Source organism: Ptychodera flava, chromosome 7 (genome assembly GCF_041260155.1).
Source record: "Ptychodera flava strain L36383 chromosome 7, AS_Pfla_20210202, whole genome shotgun sequence".
In the NCBI taxonomy this organism is placed as follows: domain Eukaryota; kingdom Metazoa; phylum Hemichordata; class Enteropneusta; family Ptychoderidae; genus Ptychodera; species Ptychodera flava.
The window spans coordinates 35774467-35795527 of NC_091934.1; the positions used below are offsets into that span (position 1 = coordinate 35774467).

A 21061-nucleotide genomic window follows, 5' to 3' on the forward strand; every position below is an offset into this window, starting at 1 on the left:
GTTTTGTTTTCAAAAGGAAAAATTATCTGTTCATATGGAGCATTGAATGAGTTGCCACCAAGTTTACATGTCATCCATCACAGACAACATTGTATACTCATTCCATGTAAGATATGACAACCCAGACGGTAGTATTAAAGTAGACTTCCTTCCCCCAGTCTATTGTACATCTCCCAGACACGAATACTGTCTGAATTGATGCTTTTGTATCCAGGTCACTAGCATGGCTCAGGCAAGTCTAGAATCCAGACATGGTTTATATGTTGACCTAAAAGAACTTGGAAACTGTAATTGGAGATTTGATCAAAATGTCAAGAAGTGAACTGTTTAGCAAAGGGCTATACTCTTGACTTTATTTGAACTTAACCTGAAGTGGATGTAATCTGTGTCCTGGTCTAGATAATACTAACCCTCTACCTAACCCCCCACCCCTTATGTAACCAGAAAATGCTATTTCTTTGTTATATAATGCTCAATTTTAGGCTAGTGAATGTCCTGCATTGATAATGACTCATTCTAAGGTAATTTACATATTCAAACAATGCTCATTAATACACTTTGCATAAATGAATATAATTATTTAGGAAATTGAACATTAGGTATCCTCTGTGTTGTATGGTTATTGTGTATCTAATGTATTTTAGGCCCCTTGTCAGTGACTCTGTGATGATCAGATTACATTTAGGGTGATTGTCTGTCTGTATCTGTTGTCCATCAGCATTTGTCAACTTTGCAATTCTTCTGTGCAATTGGTGTGCAGAAAACTTTCACATTTGGTTTACATGTCACGGAGGCAGCCAAACTTAGATTATTACAAATAATGATAAAATTTGTGCATGCAAATTTTTTCGCTAATTTCTCATTTTAGTCCAAATATTTTTTCTTTGATACTATTTCTTACGGATGTCCTTCTTTTTTAAAATAAGATGCAATTTGCAAATGTAATGTTTTAGAATTTTCTCTCATTTTTTGCTCAATTTTCTTGAAAACCTAAAATTGCTATCAATTTATCAGTATCAATTAAAATTTGGTGTGTATATTCTAAGCGATAATGGCGAGAATGGTTGAAAGATTCTTTGGGGAAAGTTTGAGCAAAAGTTTTAATCTTTCACTTTCGAGGCGCATACTACCTTAATAGCATGGCCACAGAAATTGCTTAAAGTTTCCACATGCGTACATATCTGTCTCTCTTCATATTATCGCAAACCATGATCTTTGTTAATACTTTTTTCACCCGGAGGTACATTTGATAAAATAGTAAGAATCCAGCCTTTCAGACAATCAGCCAGGGAAAATACACCCACCACATGGCCCAACAATGGTCTTTTGATACAGACCAGCAGGAAACCCTAGCTCCTCTGCTGCACATGGTCTCAGATCTTTTTCATGAAACATCATGGCCAGCTCTGTCTGTCTAACCACAACCAGTAAAGCCATTGTTGTCAAATTGTGTGGTTTCTGTCTTGTGTATATAGGAAATCATAAAGGAAGTGGATACAACATCAGATTCAATTATCGACTGTTGGAATTTTTATAAAATTCACCTAGATATTAAACGACCATTGTTTAGCCATGTGGTGGGTGTATACAACCAGGATATTTTCCACTGGCTGATTGTCTAAGAGGCTGTAGTCTTACTGTTTTATCATGGGAGGTATAGGAAGGAGGAAGGGGGGGGGGGGGGGGGGTGCAGAGTGGCATTATGTGTGGGTGGCCATGTGTGCTGCATATGGAAAATACTTCATCAAATTGACGTTACTAAAAGTAAAGCAATATGTTGTGATGTTCTTGTCTCTAAGTACATAAAACATGGTCCTAGCTGTTTTGGTGAAATTTTAAAATATTTTGTCTATGATTTTTAGAAATAAATTTGAGGGCTATGCTACTTGTGGTCATGGAAAAATAATTTTTAGTGACACCACAAAGCCGCACTCTAAGTAGAATGACAAAGTAAACAAAAATTCATCAATAATATTCACCAAGGACCTGATCATATGTAAAGCTTGAATAATACCGGTTGTAATTTTCAATTTTTCTCTCAAATTAATATATCTCAAAAGATTAGCTGCTGAAACCAGACGGTAGATATGCATTATGCATGTCTGATTAGGAATTGATTCACCCAATGAAGTAAATGGTAGCATTATATAGCATGGTTCTATAGATCAGTCTCATACAAGATGTAACATGCGGCTGATGTTTTGAGAATCTCAGCTCCTATATGTTGGCTATCATATGAGGGATAAACGGTGATAGTCCCTTCGTGGTATGAATTAGTTTTGTAACCATCAATGCTTTAAGATGGACAGATTTTTTATCTTTGATGACATGTATTTGTGACATCTCTGGCCTTGAAGTACCTGCATCGGATGGTGACTGTATACACTTGTTGTGTAATCTCACCATACCACTACCACGGCAACAAAGCACAGACACTGGCCTGCCAGTAAAGCTAACAAAATTAACCACACAGCACTGACATGTACAGTTCATATCACTGGATGCAAGCTCTACCAGCATCATTCTAAATTTACACGACATCCGTTTCCGTTCTGATGGTACTTTTGTTAGAGAAAGCAATTAATTAAACAATCAGACATGTACAATTTGATGAAATTGCATCAACAGACAAACAAAAAGTGCAATTATTAAAATATTGCTATCTACAATTCTATTTCATTTATCTATTATCATAATAGTAGTATCAACTACATATATACATTACAAAGGAAAAACAGGAAAACCATTACCTACAAGCAAGACTACCACATTATCGGGTTGACAACAGCGCCATCTAGTGGTGAAGTACATATTTACTTTCCGGTAATGTCTTGACAGACGACAGGGGAATGCATAATGCCATTTCATTAAAATTCACTGACTCATGCAATTGAAAAATTGAAATTTTGCTCTTGAATGTGGTCTAGCTGGAAAACAGCAAAAAGAAATGACAGTACACCAATTTTGACATCTGCCGGTCAGAACTATTTAGCAAGTTTGTTGTAGGAAATTGCTACTTCGGCAGCTGTCAAAGTGATATACTGGAACAACCTAGCCCATCTGTCAAGAACAAGTATTTTAGACAAAAGTCTCTATTCAAATGTTTTGCTTTTTTATATTGTACACATCAACAATAGTAAGTTTACTTGTAGTTTGTAGCTTGTTTGAATTCATGGACGGTAATTTCTTTAGCTAAAACCAGTGATACTTGTTTCGTTGAGGAGACTGTACAGGTGTTGTCATGGTTACAAACTATGGGGGACCTCCTAGGGAGCAAGATGTAGTGATTTGTATTTATATTTAAATAACATCATTAGTTATCATGTGTCTGTAGGTGTATTTTAAACCAACTGTGTGGGAGTTGACATGTTTCTCAGAATCAATCACTGAATCTCTGTACAGGGCCTCCCCTCACAACAACACTGGAAGATTTAAGAGTTTCCGGTACAGCAGTACAGGGCACAGTTTGCTGGGTAGCAAAAGGCAAATACCTCTTATCTCACAAAAAGCCTTTTTTAGAGAAGGAGAAGCAAGTCATTATGCATTGTCTGGGTCTGTTGAAGACTGCCAAGTTGTGTATCCGTGGATTTAAACTACCGTAAAAACCCTTTCAATTTGACCGCTCTTTTAATTCGACCACCTTATTTTTTTTTTCAAAATGTAATTTTGTTTTATACCTATCAATTCAACCACAGATGGAAATTGGGACTTTCTCAATCTCTAATCTCCAACCAATCATGACAAACTATTTTAAACATTTTATTTTCGATAAAATACACTGAACAATACAGGGTACAGCACAGAATATGTGTAAGTTGGGACTTCGGGAAAGTTGCCTTTATATGTTTCAATCATTCAAGATGGTATGAATATCACTTATGAACTGTTGAAAAAGTACAAATCTCAAATAATTAAATACTAAAATTATTTTGGCTTGTTGATTTCCTAATAATTTTGATTATTTAAAATCATAATTATTTTTTCTGGTCGAATTGATAAGGATTTTACAGTAGCTTGTAAATATAGATTGGTATATAATAGGAATGGCCTATCGCAACTGTTTGAATTTCACGATTTGTCAAATTTTTACGACATTTTAAGCGGTCCGATTTGAGAAATGTAAACAACACATACATCATTATTGAATAAGCGGCCAGTGTTTAAGAGTATTTTAAATCCGTCTTTTCTGTTGTTTTCAAAATCTAGCCTGTCTGTATGCCATGTGTGTCAACTCTACAGCGAGAACATCTTGGATCCCAGCCAAGGTACAAAATCTGTCAAGAGTCTATTTGTTCCTAAAGCTGTAAATCTGGGGAGAAACACACGTGTAGGCGTATGTTGCCACTGAGTAGAGCAAGAAAATGGGAACGCATGTCTTGGTATTTTAAGACTGTAAAAAAATTATTTTTAAGAACAAAAAGGTAAATAAAGTTAAATACAAACGTAGTGAGCAGAATCATATTTTGTATCTCTGTCTGTAGACAAATTATTTCAGAATAAATTTTACCAAGTTTTCCCAGCATCTGACACGGATAAGTAGTTATTCAAACAAGTGTCCAACCACGCAGTATACATTGTGCCATATGTACAATAAGTGCTGTGATGGTGTCACCTACTGAAAAGAAAACAAAGCATTGAAGTGGTTTTACACCCACCGGGTTACTCTACAGGGTACAACGACACCCCCACACCATTGACCGCAAGACACCTGACTGTGCTGTACAAACAATTTCACAATTGCATTCCTAACCTAGCCATGTGTTTCAGGCTCTGTCAACCTAACACTACTAGTTGATGGTGAAACACATGTTAGGTTTTAGAGCAGGCACAAACTTAAATCATAGAACCTCGAGAAAAAATGCACATTGTGACCTGCATTTACTCACTGCTGATATGCCCTTTTCCATTCTTGTCATTACCTTTACCTTTTAAAAATAGAAAGCGCCTTGGGGACAGATATTCTGCCTTTCAAATTTTATCAATGCTCTTCTAATCTATCACTTTGTCAGCACTCATTTAAAGCTCTTAGTGTAAGGAAAGTTTTACCGTCTTAGTTTTTTTTTAAATCAAAAATTTAATTTTTCCCCATAGAGTTAACAGGGATGATACCCATTTTGAATATTGAATATCTGGAAATCTTAGGTAATTTGTCTCTCTAGAACCATATTTTGCACGGTGACCCCCGATCTTTATTCTTGATTTGGTGAGAGAATGGTTGAAAGTTTCATCAACAAAAGTTTGGGCAAAGCTTAAGTCTTTCGCTTTTGAGGTGCCATACTACCTTAACCCTTTGAGCGCCAAAGTCAATTTTTGTCACCTTCATAAAATGTACCCCAGTCAAATTTTTTCAGAATTTTGCCAAAATTTTGATAAGAAATTGTAACCAATGAAATGTGATGCCTGTTTGGTCCAAAATTATCAAAAAAATTACAGAAAAATTCATAAAAATTAGTAAAATGTTGCACTAAAATTTTAGAGGGAAAAATTACAGCACTCAAAGGGTTAAATAGGAAACTGCCATTTTACTATAAAATAGAAATGGCAAATATTGTTTATGATCGTGAAACTTATAAACAAAACTGTACAGGAGTAACAGATATAGTACCGTAGAAAAGAATTCACTACAAAATTGATGACGTAATGCTGTCTCCAGTAGACTTTGGTTCATACCGATAATTTTAATGTTATGGGCGAACAAAGTGAATCCATAAACAGAAAAACAGAGATTAAAAGGTTAAAGTTACTGTTGATATGAATTTTTCAACTAGTTGAAAATCAATAAACTTTTGGAATGTACATCTCAGAAAAAAAACTATCGTTGTTGGTTGGTTTTACAAGGCCTGCAAGGAGACGAAAGGTAGAAAAGCGAAAAAATGGCTTTTTTTTCTCTCAGAAAGTTTGAAATCACTCTGAGAACAAAAATACAAAAAGATCAAAGTTGTCAACAATATTTGTACAATCAAATCTATCACAGTGGTGACCTCACAGAGCTGTCACCTCTTTATTGTTGTCAAACTGTGACAGTCTTATGACATTTTACATGTTAAAGGCCCTGTACAGAAAAGCCACCTCTCTTACATGTATGTGGACATTTGCCACAAATTATTGCTCCTAATTTAGTAGATAATGATCAGCATATCTAACTATAAGTGACAGCTCAAAATTGCTAATATACTGACCAATTTTACATCTGCATCACAATTGTTTCAGAAATTAAGTGCATTTCGCATGACATTCAAGAGATGTATGATATTGAATTGTATTATCTCTGTTACTTTTCCTAAATTCACCACTCAGAGCACCACCTACACTGAAAGTAATACTGCATCCACCATATATTGAAAGGCGACTTCTTCACAGTGTTCACATATTCTTGGTCCCTTGTGTGACCACTGTACACAGGTTGAACTGTATTTAGTGTAGGAAATATATGAAAAATGACAACCAGACTTTCAGGCAGGTAACTTGTGAGTGCCACCGCACAGCATTTAGTACATACTTCATGGCACAATGTACATGCAGGCTGAATTACCAGCACAGACGGAAACCAGCACCTGCTCTGACTTGCGTACTCTGTATACTTCACCTCTGATCTCAGCCAAGCAAAAATCAGAAATTATTTTCAATGTCCATTGGGCAGATAACAGTAAAATTTCACTTGCCAGGTTTGTGATTTACTTGCAGTGTAGGGGTCATGAAGGCAGCTACTTGCTAATCTTGTTCAAGGCCAGGATTTTAAATTTTCAGTTTTGACTCCCTCATCAGCCTAATTTTGTTATTCCAACTCATTGATGCATGCTATTACTGTGTGGGTACTGCCTGCAAATTAATTTGATGTCGTTTTCTGTCTGTGAAAAACGACTTGTTTCCTGTGGAACTTATCCGCATTTCCTGAACGTGGTCAGACATTTAGCAATTCTCAGTAGCCACAAATGTTAATTAACTTGTGGAAAATAATTCAGATCTTACATAATGGTGGCGACGTGAAGGTTTGAATAGCATCATCAGACAGTTGGAAAATCAATGAGTTTTTAGGTGACTGCGCAATGAGATGGAGTTCCTCTCTGTCCAATTTCCTCTGTACCGTGTACTCTGGAATGATCCATATGTAACAGTGCTAGCAACGGAAAACGCTGAAGAGCGGATTGGCTGATGAATGAAAGGAAGTGTCTGTAAAGTGTGTCAAAAACCATAATGGAGATCAAAAAAACTGTGCTGGAGATGCTGAGGTGATGTCAGTGTTCATTGTTGTGTAGTACATCACTGTGGACCAGGCAAGGCAATCAATTTTTGTGTCGCAATCATGTACAGACGTAACTAAATACACTGTACACGCACATGTTTATACTCTCCATTTCAATCACAAAAAAGTTTTTTCTTGAAACTGAAATTTCAGAAAATTTTTTTTTTATGTTGAAATTTATGTGATATTTGACAGTTTTCAAGGACAAATTAAATGATTAATATTGTAAACAAGGTATTTGGTGTGTTATGTTTGTTTTTCGATTGATTTTATCAGAGAGAGAATTTCAAAAGTATTAACAGAGTAGTGTATGGTAAAGCCTTTGGGACAAGTGTCAGGTGATGTACCCTACCCCATGACCTTTGACCTCCATCTTCTTATAACGCCAAGTCTTGTCAACGTTTCACTCAAACATGTTGGTATTCCAGGTGGATACATACTGCAGGGAAAACATCTGCAGAACGACCCCATAGTTTTGAAATATTCTGTCAGTAAATCGTATGACTTGTTGTCTTTTACGTTTGCCGTGCTGTACTTCAAACTGGTTTGGTGTGAATTCATCTTTATAAAAAACACAAAAAATAGTGACATTCCGGCAAATATTATTTGCTGTGTAAAGTTTAGACTCCTCCATCGTAGCATTGCCATCTTGTTGCTCGTCTCTGAAACTTCACTCTTAAAAATCTGGACAACATATGTGAAAAAGAGTGTCTCCAAATTTTTCACAATGTTTTCTATCTTCACCAATATATTCATTACTCTGTTGAATGCAAAAACATTGCAAATTTTATCGTAAATTCACTGCAAAGTGTTTATTTTGAACTAGGACATGTATTGGCCGAGGAGTTTTGCTCGTAGTGCACTATTGATGTCTATGACAAATGCAGTATATGTTCTGTAGGGAATGAAATTTTCAACTGTAACATGTATTTTGTCCTAATGACCTGCAGACTTATAATTACATACCATACTCCTTCAAATGTTACTACACGCGTCAACTCTTTATTTCTTTTCTCATAAATTATCGTAACGATACAAGACAGATGTGAATTCCCCGGGATTACCATCGCTCGAGGTCATTTAAGCCACGACTGTATCTCCATGGCGCCTCTGCTGGCTAGCCTAATATGCAAATTTAATTAAAAAATGAAATTACTGTGATGAGTTGTGAAGCTGGTTCTGCCCGTACGTGTTTTGACATGAATTTGCTTGTTTAAGTGATGCTTAATGGTGCAATGATGGAGACTTCCATAAATAAATATTCCAGCAGGTTGGCTGTGTATTGGTTTTGATACAACGTTGATTGTGTATGGGCTTTGACACATCATTGGATGTGTATGGGCTTTGATACATTTTCATGTTTCCTTTTCAACCCTAATGCTCCCAGGCAATATCACTTTACCATCTGCCAAATCAGTAAAAAAGTGGTTTTGAACCAAATCTACTGGTATACATATTTTCACTTGCCGTGGTATGGTATTTGTAATACAGTCAGTAAAATTCATATACAGAGTGACTCTCTTTTCAGGGGCCTTCAAATTTTGAAGTCTTCACTAAAATTCAATGTATGGGACATGTATGCTACGTTGATGTGAACCAACTTGACCTGATCATGATATATGAACTTTGACCTATTAAGGGTAAAGCTGTGTTAGCTGTAACGTTTGATGCGACTCCAGCATTTCTGTTTTGTTTGTGAAATACACTTTCTTGACGTATTCCCGAAATGGTATCAAAATACGCAGTGTCAAGACGTCAACACAGCCAGTAAGCATAATATGCAATACTATTTTGACAACTGAATTTCAAATAGAATTCATTTATCAACCAATTACACTCTATAGGCTATTAGTTTGTACTTGCACATGCTTTTGAGAGAGGTATAAGTATATTTGTGGAATAAAATCAATATAAATACTTACCAAAATTTACACTATTTTGTTCTCTTGTTTTTAATTCGGGTTTGCACGGGATTGGTTTCAAAGTGGACGATGTGAAGAAACACAGTAGAAATGCACACTTGGTATAGTGTTCTGTAGCACATGTCATGTCGAAGGAAAGTTTTTCAAAAAATATGAATTGTTTAGTAAATTTACTCTATTTGTGATATCTCAGCTTTTAAAAGAGTTTTTTTTGGAGAAAACTGAAAAGAAAATTTAGAGCTCATAACTGTTGTTCTCAAATGATAAAATATCAGGGGTAGGCAGACCTATTCAGTTTCTGGTGGTCCAAGAACTGCTGTTGTAAATAGAACCAGCTATGCCGTTGGTTTTGGTTAGAGCGTAGCATATAACCTTGTGGAGAGGTCCAAGTGTAAGTTTCACTGAGAACCAGTGTCAAGGCGAATTTCAAGGTCCTCCAGCTCAGTTTATACATGTCTTCTAGTATAGAGTTTTATCATGCATCTCCATTGGTATCAACTGTCCATTGGACCATTGGAATGCTGAATTTTCTAATCTAGGCGACGTATTCTCTGCTTCTGGATCATAGGGAACAAAATATGCCCGACTGAAAGATACTATAGTATATGTGAAAAAAATATTGTCTTCAATTTTCAAAATATCTGCTGTAATCGTAGCAAACACGATGGCCATACATCCTCCGTTCTTTTGTTCATTGGACCAAAAGACCACCAGAGAATACAGTGACTCATGCACTCAAGCAGTGTAGTGTACCCATGGTACTGTTAGTAGTATAACCTGTCTGTTCTACATAGCCTGTGTCACGTATACCATAAATGTATTTTTATACAAATCAGTTTGGTGCCAAAAACTTGTTTAGTTCACGTTTAGAATTTCATCTCTCAATGACAAAAATTTTGTACCGTGTGTATTATGCACTTGTATAGCAAGGTTACTGCTGTGTGACTTATGGAATAGCTGTAAGGTAGTAACATATACTGATCTTTGATCCCTGTTTTAATTCTATGGCGAAAAAATAAAATTTTCGATTTTCGAAAAACTAAGCTGGTGAAAAGCTTTCTTACATCAAGAGCTTTAAAATGAACCCCCACAAGTGGTAGATCAGAAAAGAATTGTAAACGTTTGAGAGTCTGAATATCTGTCCCCGAGGCATGATCTACCTTAACAAAGATTGTTAAACGGAAAAAGATTGAACATTACAAGGACAGAAAGATGGAAATAGATAAAGCATTTCGTAAGTGAAATGTAGGCATCAGGTGAAGCTCTTCAGAAGTTGAAAATTTAAATTGATTTTACAATTTCGCAAAATAATATCATGAATCACAATGCACCAACAAGAAGACATCAAACTTGTATCTGATTTGACTATTTTCATTTTAATCATCAAACATTTCTTTTGGATCTGCCTTTTTTGAGATTTGCATTCTCTGCAATGAAAGTGAATTTTGTTATCGATCAAAGCGGATGTATTTTGCAGTTATTATCAAATGAGAATATCATACAGATTTATTCATTTGATTCCAAATATAAGGACTGTTTGTCATCAATATGATTCTGAATCTGAATCTGAACCGTTCTCAAAGCTCTTTTGTCCCATGAAGAAACAAAAAATTCTGCTGAGGTTCATGTTGAAATGACTGCCAACATCTTGGTAATGAGGCTTTAAAGTTTATGTAAGAATTCCAACACTGATAAAAGAGTCTGGAAATTGGATACCCTCAAGAGTATTGCAGGCATTACTGCATTTGGGCGACAGTCACACGCCTTAAATTATCCCCCGTACTGCCGAGTGTGACCCAATGAGATTGTCTCTCTTATCTGTCTGTGTATCTTTTTACAGTTGTAAACATCAACCAATCGCACAATGAGTGAGGAAGACTCCCTGGATTGGCTGGAAGAGCTCTTGGAAGAGGTCCAGCTTGAGAAGTTTTTCAGCCGAATCCGTGACGACCTCCAAGTGACCCGGCTCTCCCATTTTGACTATGTTCAGGGAGAAGATTTGGAGAAGATTGGTATGAGCAGGCCTGGACAGAGAAGATTGTTTGAAGCTATCAAGAAGAAGAAAGCCGCACGCAGGAAATCTTGGATCGGAAAAGTGAGTTTATTATCTAGGAAAGGATGCGTTTTTACGGTCTCCTAAAAAGTGAAAAAAAAATTGATGGCTGGACTGTATGTTTATATGTTTTGTGTTCCTGTGGTTGGCCCTGAGAATTTATCAACAAAGCTGATAACCAAGGAATTCAGTTTTGAAATCTGCAAACACTGAAGGAAAGTGGGAAATATTGAACTACATTATGGGATTCTGTTTGTGGTAACATGGTGGTTTTGCCCTAACCGGCCTCTTCAACTCATCAACAAAATTTGACAGATGTCTCTGCCGCTGCGGAAATGTTAGCAGCGAGAATTTGAGCTCCCTTGACACACTTTCTGACGATGGTTGTGCATGTGGGTGTCATACACTGTATGTGTGTGTGGTTTTTTTCCGTTGGTGGGCCCTGCTTCTAGACTATCATAGTGTCATTTAGCCAGATAACAGTGTCTACAGCTCAGGATATGAGGTGTTTTTTACTGAGTGCAAATCTTAACAGTTGGACGTACTTCACTGAGTCTGCTAGCATCGTTGTGTAGTCAGGTTTGTACAAACACTGTTCCATCTTTTCAATCATTGTCAGTGTTTCGGTCCTTGTAAATGTGTCTTATGGCTATTCTGCATGTAAACAACAATGTGTATGTTGGAACATGCATGCACAACCATATGTAGTAGTATACTATGTCAGTATGTACATGTATGTATATGTGTATATATCCATCTATATATCTGTATATATGTGTGTCTGTATAGATGGATATATGTACACATGTATGAGTGTATACATATATATATATAATATTATATATATACACATGTATGAGTATATATACATACGTGTATATATATATATATATATATATATATATATATTATATATATATATATATATATATATATATATATATATATATATATATATATATATATATATATATATATATATATATATATATATATATATATGCGCAATTTTGTGATATGCTGCATCAAAGTTTTTTCAGTGGTTGGAGGGACTGTGGTGTAACATACCACCGTGATGTACCGTATTATGGGCGCGTCCATAATGTATTACACACACCTTATGATGTATTACAAACACCTCTGTGATGTATGAAACACACCCCTATGATGTATGAAACACACCTCTATGATGTATGAAACGCATCTCTAAGATGTATGAAACACCATAGTGATGTACAGGTACATGTATTATCCTGCTGTATGGTATGATATTCTTGTATATTACACATGTGCTAATGGTTGGAATTTTTGAAAACACTCGCAATAGCTTATCAATATGCCCTTTTGTGTACATTGTATATACCCCTTGAATATAACATATGCCTGTACGATGTAAAAATTACCCTTGTTCTGTTCAGAGCACTCTGCTCTGATATAGTACATGGTTCTGTGATGTAATACACAGTTTTGTGATGTAATACACAGTTTTGTGATGTAATACACATTTTTGTGATGTCACAAACAAAAAAGCTGCATGCTTCTATATGACATTTGACAGAGACCAATACTATGCCAAAGTGTCCTGGGAATCAGTAGAGATATATGAAACCATGACGGTTACAGTGAAGTTCATTAATTTCATCTCCTAAAATGTGGAGAAGAATTCTCAAGAACTAAACATCCAAGTTTAGTTGACAACAAACTGAAAACAATCAATGACCCTTTTACAACTTTAATCGCTTTTATCACATTTTACAAAAAAAATTGTGACTTCTCGCGACAACTAAAATTGGTTTGCTGTCCTGAAACTGACTTAGTGCCACAGAAACATTAAATTTCAATATTCCCATAATTACAAAATTAGAGAATATCAGAACTCCGAGTATTCTTAGCTTTAATGCACTCGTTTCCTCAAAACTGCTCAAATTAATCTTACGAGTGACTGCCGGAATCGAATTTCACTGTCATTATTCAAAGATTGTCAGTTGGTGGGTGTTAGAATGCATGTAAGCATGTAATGCAATAAGGTGCTATAAATTATCCCACACCCATGACATGCATAGAGAGGTTTCAAAATGACAGCCGCCAGTAAATCTTGGCCTTTTCCTGTAGTATGACCACAAATATCATGAGTAGCTGACGATTTTACCGCATGTTTCATTAACGGTTGTCATTACCGTGTCGCGCATGACCTGGGTCGGTTTGTTGAAGAAATTAATCCGCTATAACCTTTCATTTTGTCATGATTACGAACATTTCACAAAAACTTTTTTTGGTGTGAACTTTGTCAAATTTTCCAACACTAGAGGTCAAACTTATCTATATTTGCTCTTTCTTTTAACAGTACAAAGTATCCAAATGTTGGGTCACACGACATGGAGACAATTTTATGTTTATTTATTCATTAATAATACCTGAAATGTTGACTCCTTCTTGGGTAAAATCTTTATCATAATCTAAATATATTTAAGAAACAATATTAAAACTGAGTAATGTTTCCATATAATATTCAGTGGTTAGTCACAGGACCAGTTTTTCTGTGTAAGGAATTATATTACTGCCTATTTGTGACAATTTTACAAGATTTTAATAAACCCGATTGATGTGTCATATAAATACACTGCACTCAAGGCAATTACAGTCCATGAAATCTTGATGTGAACCCGCATCAAGTTTCCTATTTCACTTTTTGGCTGTGCCCTTTTCGAAACTTTAAACAAGATACTTTTAATTTGGATTTGGCTCATGCTGGTTTCCCATTTGGCAAGACTTTGAAGAAAATAAATGCAAGCATCCCGGTAGTAATAGGATTTGCACCAACCAAATTTGTGCTTGGGATGGGTAGACAGGAACAATGTGCTAAGCTGTTTCAGCTGGTGACAGTAGCCTCAATGAGCTTTGATGTGTGTGGGTGTACATCAAAAAAATACTTCTTTGCACTGTGAGAGAGTGTACGTATGTTCTGTTGTAATAGTATGTTAGGTATTTGTCGTAGAATTTGTGTATCTGTTTATCAATATAGATATATATTTGTATATATTTATACAAACTTACACATGTACATGTTATTGTATTTATTTATGGTCTGGTTTATGTGTACCAGTTTTGTGTATAAGTATGTATGCATTCATGCATGTATACAGGTACCAATATATGTATGTGTGTGTGTGCATGCATGATTTCGTGTGTGTACATATGTTCATGTGACACTGCGTGCATGTGTGTATGTACCGGTGTATATTTGTATATGTATGTATGTATGCATGTATGTATGTGTATTCATATGTATGTATGCATGTATCTATAAAGGTGTATATTTAAATATGTATAAGTTTATGCGTATACATACATGGATATATGCATTATTGAATATTCATATGTATTATGTGTATGTACGGTGACGTATAACTTACGTGAATGAATTAGACCAAAGTTTGGATTTTCTATATGTATCTGGCAGGCATGCATGTATAAAAATATAAACGTTGTCAAACATTTAAATGAATTTATCAACCTCAAATTTAATATAGTAGTGATTGTATTACAGTTTATATATATTTGTAGATATGTCGATGTGTCTATGTAAACATGAGGTGCATAGACATATATCTCCGCTATACACTGTACGTATCAGCGGCAAAATATTACAAGAGGTCACACAGTATCCTGCTTCTCTATGCTTAGCGCTTCAAACAGTGCCATTTGATCTGAACAGATAGTTTTCCATGTAAGAAGACCCTACAGACAAGGGGAAAAATTCATTTAAATGTCGGCAGGGGCTGCCACAGAATGTAACGGGATGTTCTGAACTTTTGACACTGTTTACAGTGAAGTGAGAGACATTCTAGTGGTATAGGCATGAGTACAAAAACATACGTCCATGGCATCTGAAAACGTTTGTGCCACAGATGAGTTATTTTATAGAGGTGTAGTGTGGCATTGACTGAACGGTGCAAACCATGCTAGTGTGGGAAGTGTTTTGTACACCAACATGTACAGCCATCTCTGCACCCAACTTTTATATCCATGCATTGATGCTCACTTCCTGTTTAAGGTAGAATGCACCTCGGGGACAGAGATTCGGACTCCCAAACTTTTACAATTCTTCTCTAATCTACTCCTTGTGGGGGTTCATTTTAAAGCTGTTTGATTAAGAAAAATTGTCACCATCTTAGTTTGCCAAAAATCATACATTTTATTCTACCATAGAGTTAATACAGGGATGGCAGCCATTTTGAATTTCAAATATTGGTAAATGTTAGGTAATTGTTTCTCCAGTACCAAACTTTGCTCTCCGACCGATTTTTTTTCTTGATTTAGTAAGAGACTGGTTGAAAGTTTCATCGAGAAAATTTAGAGCAAAAGTTTTTATTTTAGAGGTGCATACTACCTTACATGTATGAGACTGGAATTGTGCCAACGGTTAGTACAATATATAAGGGGGGATGTGGGGGTGTGTGGTGTATAAATAGGGGTTATATTTGTACAAAGGAAGACGGTTCCTCCCCAAAATCTCCATAAACACAATCAAGGAAGAATAACTTTCCCATTCATCATGTTGACATTAATTCTTTTACAAGCTAGTGCATTGCCTAATGCATCCATCAGACTTGTCTAGGATCTGGCCATGTAATTCTTTGGGTTCTCAAAACCACAATGTAACCGGCTAGATTCAGACAACAGTGAAATATACTGACATACAATACACAGTTATTAGACATTTCTGTGATGCGTGTTTTGACATGTTGTTTTGCCATTATTTTATAATTAAGATGGATTTGAAATGCAGTTCAATTCATCACCGGCCCGAAATACTAGCTTGTGATTTTTTCCCATTAGTCCAGCTCTAAATTAATGTTTTTCATCGTGCATATATAAAATGAAATAGACTGTCACACTTCATATGGCAGATACTAGAATTTCATTAGGAAGTTTTGCAGACTAATTACATGTTGGACATTTTGCACAGAGACACTTCACAAGTTGTCTATCATGTTAAATGGATTCAAGGCATTAAGGCTGATATTGAAATGACAGGAAACATTTGAATTGTCTGCCCCAATGTCACCGACTTGTGTGTTGAAAGATTGCCTCCAAAGACATGTTCAACATAATTGTAATTTTTTCTGAAGATTTTTAACATTTTGATGATCAAGACAAACATCATCTCATCAAAGTAAATTTAGTGTCAAAGGATAAAATATATAACGTTCAAAATCATGGAATTGAACTTAATTAAGATGAGATAAATTTTTATAAAGACAAGATGAATTTTCTTTGCATGATTAACAATGTATATTGTTTAAATATGAATACTTTACATGTAACCAAATTTGCAACAATTTGTATTATGTATACATGTACATATATGTGAATGTATTGTAAATACAGTGTGTGTGTGTGTGTGTGTATGTATGTATGTATGTATGTATGATTGTATGTCTGTTTGTTTGTACGTATGTATGTATGTATGTGTCTGTATGTATGTATGTATGTATGTACGTATGTACGTATGTCTGTATGTATGTACGTATGTCTGTATGTATGTATGTATGTATGTATGTATGTATGTATGTATGTATGTATGTATGTATGTATGTATGTATGTATGTATGTATGTATGTGTGTATGTATGTATGTACCCTTATGCATGTGTGTATGTATGTGTCTAACAATGTATCTATGTAGGTATCTGTGTGTATGCACTTCCTTACATGTACCTGCCTGTGTATATGGTTTAAAGCGTAAGCATAAGCAACACTTGTCAAAAAGTGAAAAGAAACACCAATGGTGTGATATTTTGTCTTGTGTTTACAATGAATGATGGTTTTGCCATACATCAAGTCAGAAGATATATATTCTTGAAGGGAAGTCTTCAGAGTCGTGATTTTCTATGCTGATACATGCAACTTGATGAATGAGCTTTCAACGCAGTGCTTGCAGGGAAACCGATATTTGTAAACATCGTTGGCTAGTGTTGGATGTACATGGACACAATCTGGATTGTCTTTGGAATGGGAAAACTTGTAGTAACTTTGACCTGACTTTGGAATGGGAAAACTTGTAGTAACTTTGACCTGACACTGCTCATTCTTGAGTGATGGTGTTGATGATGATGATGATGATGATGATGATGATGATGTGACCAATCAAAATAAATCCTCAGAGATTGCCCTAGCAACCGAGTAACTATGGCCATATTGGTAGAATTTTGGGATTATTTATTCATAGACGCTTTCTGTGTTTTCGTAGAATTAATCTTTATTTTGCTTCACCATAAAAATTGAAGCAAATGATGAATTTTATTCACTGAAACAATTAACCTCTACGGTACGAGCTGTGGATATTCAACACAAATGAGAAAAAATACCTTCAGCAACATGTTGATCAGTTTGTGCCAAGTGAACCCTCATTTTGTTTTGATGCGAAGCCATTTATAATGATTACACCTGGTTCAACTGAACTGTAGCTTGAAACAACGCCGGAACCTAAACAGTAAATTGTCGCACATATGTCAGTTATTTTCACTCATAAATTTTAGGAGAACAAGAAAGGCATTTCCCCAACGTACCATTTTCACTACTGCAATAACCTTTTTATCACTCCTTCTGTATTTTCAATAATTTTTAATCTGGTTTTACATCATTTTCAGCCCCAACAAAAGCCAAATAATTGTTGTTTATACCATTGATAGGACATTAAAAAATAGTTTGCAAAAGCTCTCTAAAGTATATTGCTAATATTGTGAAATAAATATTGTTTATTGCATTGGAACAGAATCAAAAACATCGTATGTGTCTCATTCACAAACTTTTTGAAATGCAGGATAAGGTCATTCAACCTAGAGTGAACTAAAAATGCCCCACAATGAGCCAGAGAAGAAGACAGAAAAAAAAGTGTATCAGATTGTGTTTGCATTCCAAAGTGCGGATGTTCATCACGGTTCCATGATAATGAACCCCTTTAGGCTTGACTTACACTGTGACAAATCACTCTAATGGCACGGACAAACATCCTAGGCAGCGTTATCTCTGCAAACCTTGTGAAGAGTACTTGAGTTGTTGGAGTAACCTTTGAACTTCCCCTGGAGGCTGAGCCCAGAATATGACACGTGTCTGATTTACATGTGACCCTTGACCTCGGTGGGCCAAGAAAGTGCTGCAAATCATCCAGCTTGATAACGAGTAGAGTGTTTACCGGTAGAGTTGTCAGTAATATTTTAAGTTTCAGAAAACTCCCCTTAGTCAAGAAATGACTCCGATAATTTTTGTCTTTAGAAGGCACTTTGTCTTCTGAAATTTCGATTTGAGTTTAATTTTTAACTCAAAAATATCAACTTTAGATTTGAGATTGCATGTGTGCTACAGTGAGTTCTGATATGAGGACATCCATACAGTTCAAAGACATGGAATGTTGTTTTCATGTCAATGTATGTATCAGTGTTACCATCATTGGATGTCTATGAAACTCAAGTCGTTTCGTATTAATGTGCAAATGGAATTCCTGTCATCAGTCAAATCTGCGTGGACTCACCAGTCTCCTTTTGTCGGGGAAGTTGTTTCGTTTCTATTTGTAAGAAAATTTTTTGTTCAAATCGCCCACACATATGACATGTGTCTGACCTTGATTTTTATTGGTTGAGCTGTTAAAGAACCATGCATTAGATTTAATCACAAGTTTATGTAGTTAGCTGTGATTTATGGGGCAGTGTGCTCCTTGGCCGGCATTTTCTGACCGAGCTTGTATAGCAGTGAACAGCCGATGTGCTTGTACTTGTCTCAAACCTGGCGAGTGATGTTTGCCCTTGTCTGGCCTGCTCACCAGTTCTCAGTCACCCTGTCCTACTAGAGGTGAGGTGTTTTATCATTGTTTACGCTGAGAGATTTGACTCAGGTGTCTACAAAAATGGTTTTATAAATTCATGATATTTTAACGCATTTTGAATCTCGCTTGAAGTTAACTAGGTTATGTCCTTATAGTACGCATGCCTTCAAAAAAACTCTTCTTAAAGAAAGGTTTTGGTATTAATTCCTGTGTGGGCACAGACCGTCTTCTCTTTCAATGTCATACAATTTAACCCGGGTCCAGTGCTTTTCAAAGATTCAAAACACTCTGTCACCTGTATTTAATTAGGTCTGTACTGGGGTCTGTAGTTGTCTTTAATTAAAAGAATCTTCTGGAAAAGGATAATGAAGTGTTGCTAAGGTGATATCATCCGTACTTATGTTTATATCATCCGTACTTATGTTTCATTTAGAGACATCGGCAGTGTTCTTGTCAGCTCTGTTCTGTTGTTGCAAATTTGACGTTTATAACATCACATAAATAGGGCGCGATAGTCTTTCAGTCAACACATGCAGCCAAGTTTTTTTTTTTCCATCAACGGATGGGCCACTACCATGGCTGTGTTCTGTGTGTTCTGCAGTTCTCATTATCAGGCAGTGACGGGCCTCTTCCATTTCTGTGCTCGGCCTTCCTTGTCAGGAAATACTTTAACAGGCATGAATGCCGGGTCATGTTGTGATATTTTATAATTGATAAAAAATATTACAGCATACCATCCTGGCTGGCGACACGGAATACCCAAGTCCACATCTCTAAAATTTCTATTTGTGGCTGTAATCGGATAGGACATAACCACGGCATCACTTGATTCAATAGCAGCAGGAAAGGACCACCCTACAGTAAGATGCAATCGTGTCCGTTCAGCACCGTTTTTTTTCTCTGCGTTAATTCCCCTAGGTTTTCACCGGAGGCAAGAAGGAGGAAAACATCGTTATCCAGAGGAGAAACCTGTCAATGAGAAAACAAGTGGGACAGATGCAGTCACAGGCACTGACCTGTCTGATCAGCGAGAGTGAACTGTCGCTCTATGAGAAACTGGGAGATGGATCGTTTGGTGTAGTCAGGAGAGGTGATTGGAAAACACCCAATGGAGGAAAGGTGCGTGAACTTTGACCTTCAAGTTTCAACCAAAATATCATTTCACCCAGAAAAAATTTCCGCCATTTATGTGTATTTTATCGCTTAGGTCAGGGTTTATAATAAATTGTGTGCATAGAACTTAAGATGAATCCTTGACATTGAGAACTAAAATCTTTTATGTATTTCACATTATGTTAATGCCCACGTGAAATATTTTAACAAGCTATGAAATAACCAAAATTATTTAGTTGTCCTCAGTGAAAGATTTTCGACATGTAAAGATTCAGATGGAAAAGATAAAATTGAGTAGTGTGACAAGTAGACCTCAGTGCCATTCTGTAATGAGCCATTCTTTCTTAGAAATTGATTCAAGCATGGTCTGGTAACAGTAACTGTGTGGGATGGAAATTGTAAAGGGTTTGTAATCTACCATGCTTTCATACTGATGAGTTTGTTCGGAAGTTCTTTTGAAAATCATGTCACTATAGGAAACAAATCAAAGCTTTATCAATGGCAACAAAAATTATATGTGATGAGTAGGCCACCCATTATTCTGGTATGGCTTTCAAGGGATCAATCAGTGCATGAATTGAGGGAATCTTGAAAGTTAGGGCCAGGCGGTGGATTTTTGGGGGGTATTTTGGAAAAAGTAGATACCATATTCTGAAAACTCACAAAATTTTCATCTGATTTTCAAGCAAGCAGAGGGTTTTTTTTTTTTAAAGATAGATTTAGCATTTTGCTAATTATAAATTGTTAGCAATTTGTTTTCATTGATCTGTTGCCTATCTGGTAAAGTCAGTTATTTTCAGTTATCATAATTTGTCCCAAATCATGTAGTTGTACACACTTTATATATCACTTGTAAGGTATTTGACAGGCTTGAATGTTAGGAAACCCATTAAAACACAGAAACAC

At 35.9% G+C, this 21061-nt stretch overlaps 1 protein-coding gene across 4 annotated transcripts in view; it reads left to right on the forward strand.

Moving 5' to 3' along the window:
- The window catches only part of LOC139137421 (uncharacterized), a 63749-nt gene that overhangs the window by 16439 nt on the left and 26249 nt on the right, over positions 1-21061 (forward strand). For 3 of the 4 annotated variants that reach the window (XM_070705513.1, XM_070705512.1, XM_070705514.1), the window contains 2 exons: positions 11006-11260; positions 19961-20161. In XM_070705513.1, coding sequence (XP_070561614.1) covers positions 11030-11260; positions 19961-20161 — 432 coding nt within the window. In that variant the 5' untranslated portion in view covers positions 11006-11029. Of the gene's footprint in view, positions 1-11005; positions 11261-18944; positions 19069-19960; positions 20162-21061 lie in introns of those variants that run through there. The other variant, XM_070705516.1, reaches the window with a different exon arrangement.